A 2,500-nucleotide genomic window follows, 5' to 3' on the forward strand; every position below is an offset into this window, starting at 1 on the left:
AACAGCAGCAGCAACAGCAGCAGCAGCAGAAGGGACTTCCCTAGCAGCAGCTACCTTGGCCCGCAGCAGAGCCACACAAGAGCTGCAGCAGCAGGTGCAGCAGCAGAAGAAGGGCTAGCAGCAGCAGCAAGCACAGCAACAGCAGCTGCTGCAGCAGCAGGGGCGGCAGCAGCAGCAAATAACACACAGGGAGACTGCCTGCTGCTGCAGCATGAGGCAAAGGACTTAAAGCGGCAGCAGCAGCAACAGCATATGCAGCAGCAGCAGCAGCAGCAAATGTGACTGCAGCCAAAGCGGAGATGCTGCCGCGCCGTGCTGCAGCAGCAGCAGCGCAGCAGCGCCGCCGACTGCAGCAGCAGCAGCAGCAGTATCAGCAGCAGCAGCAGTATCAGCAGCAGTATCTCCTCCAACAGCAGCTGCTGCTGCGGCATTTCAGCAGCAGCAGAAGTGCCAGAAGCAGCAGCAGCAGCAGCAGCAGCAATACCAGCAGCAGCAGCACCTCATCCTCCCTCTCGAACATACACGCAAGTCGTGCTGCTGGCCAGCGGAGCAGCAGCAGCAGCAGCAGCAGCAACAGCAGCAGCAGCAGCAGCAGCAGCAGGGATCCAGGTGACGGCAGCACCCTAAGCGATTTCTGGGCATTGCAGAGACTCTCTAGCAGCAGCAGCAGCAGCAGCAGCTTTAGCAGCAGCAGCAGCGATAGTTGCAGCAGCGGCAACAGCTTCAGCAGCAGCAACAGCTTCAGCAGCAGCAGCAGCAACAGCTTCAGCAGCAGCAGCAGCAACAACTTCAGCAGCAGCAGCAGCAGCAACTGCAGACAGGAAGGAAAGGTAGTCATGTTCTGCCGGCGGCGTGGCTTCGGCTTTATTCGTAAGCTGCTGCTGCTGCTGCTGCCTTTGCTGCGGCTCCTGCTGCTCTTGCTGCTGCTGCTGCTGCTGCTTCTGTTGCTGCTGCTTTTGCTGCTTTTGATCCTGCTTTTGCTGCTGCTTTTGCTGCTGCTGCTGCTGCCGCTTTTGCTGCTGCCGTTCCTGCTGTTGACGTCGTCGAAGTATACGTGTATCTCAAGGCAGCAGCAGCAGCAGCAGCAGCAGCAGCTGCTGCTGCTGCTGCTGCTACTGCAGCAGCTGCAGCGGCAGCTTGTTAAACGCACCTAGTTTGCTGCTAGGGTTTAGGATTATGAGGGTTTGAGGGTTTAGGGTTTAGCTGCATGGAGGCCTGAGCTGCGTTTTTGCCTCTGGGTCTAATGGCGGTTTAGGGTTTAGGGTTTAGGGTTTAGGGTTTAGGGTTTTGCGCTTTTGCTGGCAGAGCCTGCAGAGGGTGGAGCGGACATTTTCTTCACAGCAGCAGATATAAAGGCAACAACAGGTGCCTTCACGCTGCTGCTGCTGCTGCTGCTGCTGCTGCTGTTGCTGCTGCTGCTGCTGCTGCTGCTGTTGCTGCTGCTGCTGCTGCTGCGATATTGCCGCTGCGTGCGCTTGTGGGGTGTACGTACAGCAGAGGAAAGCGTGCTGTCCGGACGGCGCAAGCGAGCAGCACGAAAGCAAGCAGCAGCAGCTGCTGCTGCTTCCTCGCCTGCTGCTGCTGCTGCTGCTGCTGCTGCTGCTGCTGTTAGCGACCTCAAGGGCCTATCTGCTTCCTTCCGCTGCTGCTGGGACCAGCAGCACGGGGCCCCCCGAGCAGCAGATGTCATTCTGCAGGTCCTTAGCCCCAAGCCTTAGGCCAGCAGCAGCAGCAGCAGCAGCTGCTGCTGCTGCTGCTGCTGCAGCTGCCGCCGCCGCTGCAGCAGCAGCGGCGACTGCTGCTGCTGCTGCTGCTGCTGCGCAGCTTTGAACCGTCTTGCTTCCAGTGTCGTGAGGTGTACAGACACAGCAGCAGTTTGCTGCTCACTTCTGAGTCGCCGCAGCAGCAAAAGTCCTGCTGCAGCACTGCTGCTTAGAGCAGCAGCAGCTGCTGCTGCAGCGGAACCCACAGCAGCAGCAGCAGCAGCAGCAGCTTTGCGTTAAAAGAAGCTTCATACTTTACGCAGCAATAAACATAGAAAGAAAGAGACAGAAGTGTGCAAGCAGCAGCAGCAGCAGCAGGGGCTGCTGTCGGCTGCAGTTGCTGCTGCTGCTGCAGCGGGCCTCGGGGGGCCCCACAAGAAGGACTGCTGCTGCTGCTGCTTCTACCTCAGCTGCTGCTGCTGCTGCATGCGTTTTAATATCATTTTAAATTATTCTAAGGCTTTAGCTTTAGCTCTGCCGTTCTAGCTGCGGCTGCTGCTGCGGAGGCCTCAGCAGCAGCGCTCTGCTGCTGCTCGCCATGTAGCAGCAGCAGCAACAGCAGCAGCAGCAGCAGCAACAGCAGCAGCAAAAACGCCGCAACAACAGCAGTTGCTGCTTTTTAGTTTGAGAGAGGAAGAGGCCAGCTCAGCCTATACCTGCTTCAGCGGCAGGTGAAGCAGCTGCTGCTGCTGTTGCTGCTGCAGCTGCCACTGCAGCAGCAGCAGCTGCTGCTGCTG

The 2,500-nt window shown here is 58.7% G+C and overlaps 1 protein-coding gene across 1 annotated transcript in view; it reads left to right on the forward strand.

The window, feature by feature from the left end:
- Window positions 1-299: 299 nt before the first annotated feature.
- The window catches only part of ENH_00061240 (hypothetical protein, conserved), a gene marked incomplete at both ends in the record, with an annotated part of 5,841 nt that continues 3,640 nt past the window's right edge, over window positions 300-2,500 (forward strand). The window contains 3 exons of the mRNA XM_013581995.1: window positions 300-870; window positions 1,306-1,365; window positions 1,495-1,697. Coding sequence (XP_013437449.1) covers window positions 300-870; window positions 1,306-1,365; window positions 1,495-1,697 — 834 coding nt within the window. The remainder of the gene's footprint in view (window positions 871-1,305; window positions 1,366-1,494; window positions 1,698-2,500) is intronic.

Source organism: Eimeria necatrix, genomic scaffold (genome assembly GCF_000499385.1).
Source record: "Eimeria necatrix Houghton genomic scaffold, Enh_scaff531, whole genome shotgun sequence".
NCBI classification, from domain to species: Eukaryota; Apicomplexa; class Conoidasida; order Eucoccidiorida; family Eimeriidae; genus Eimeria; species Eimeria necatrix.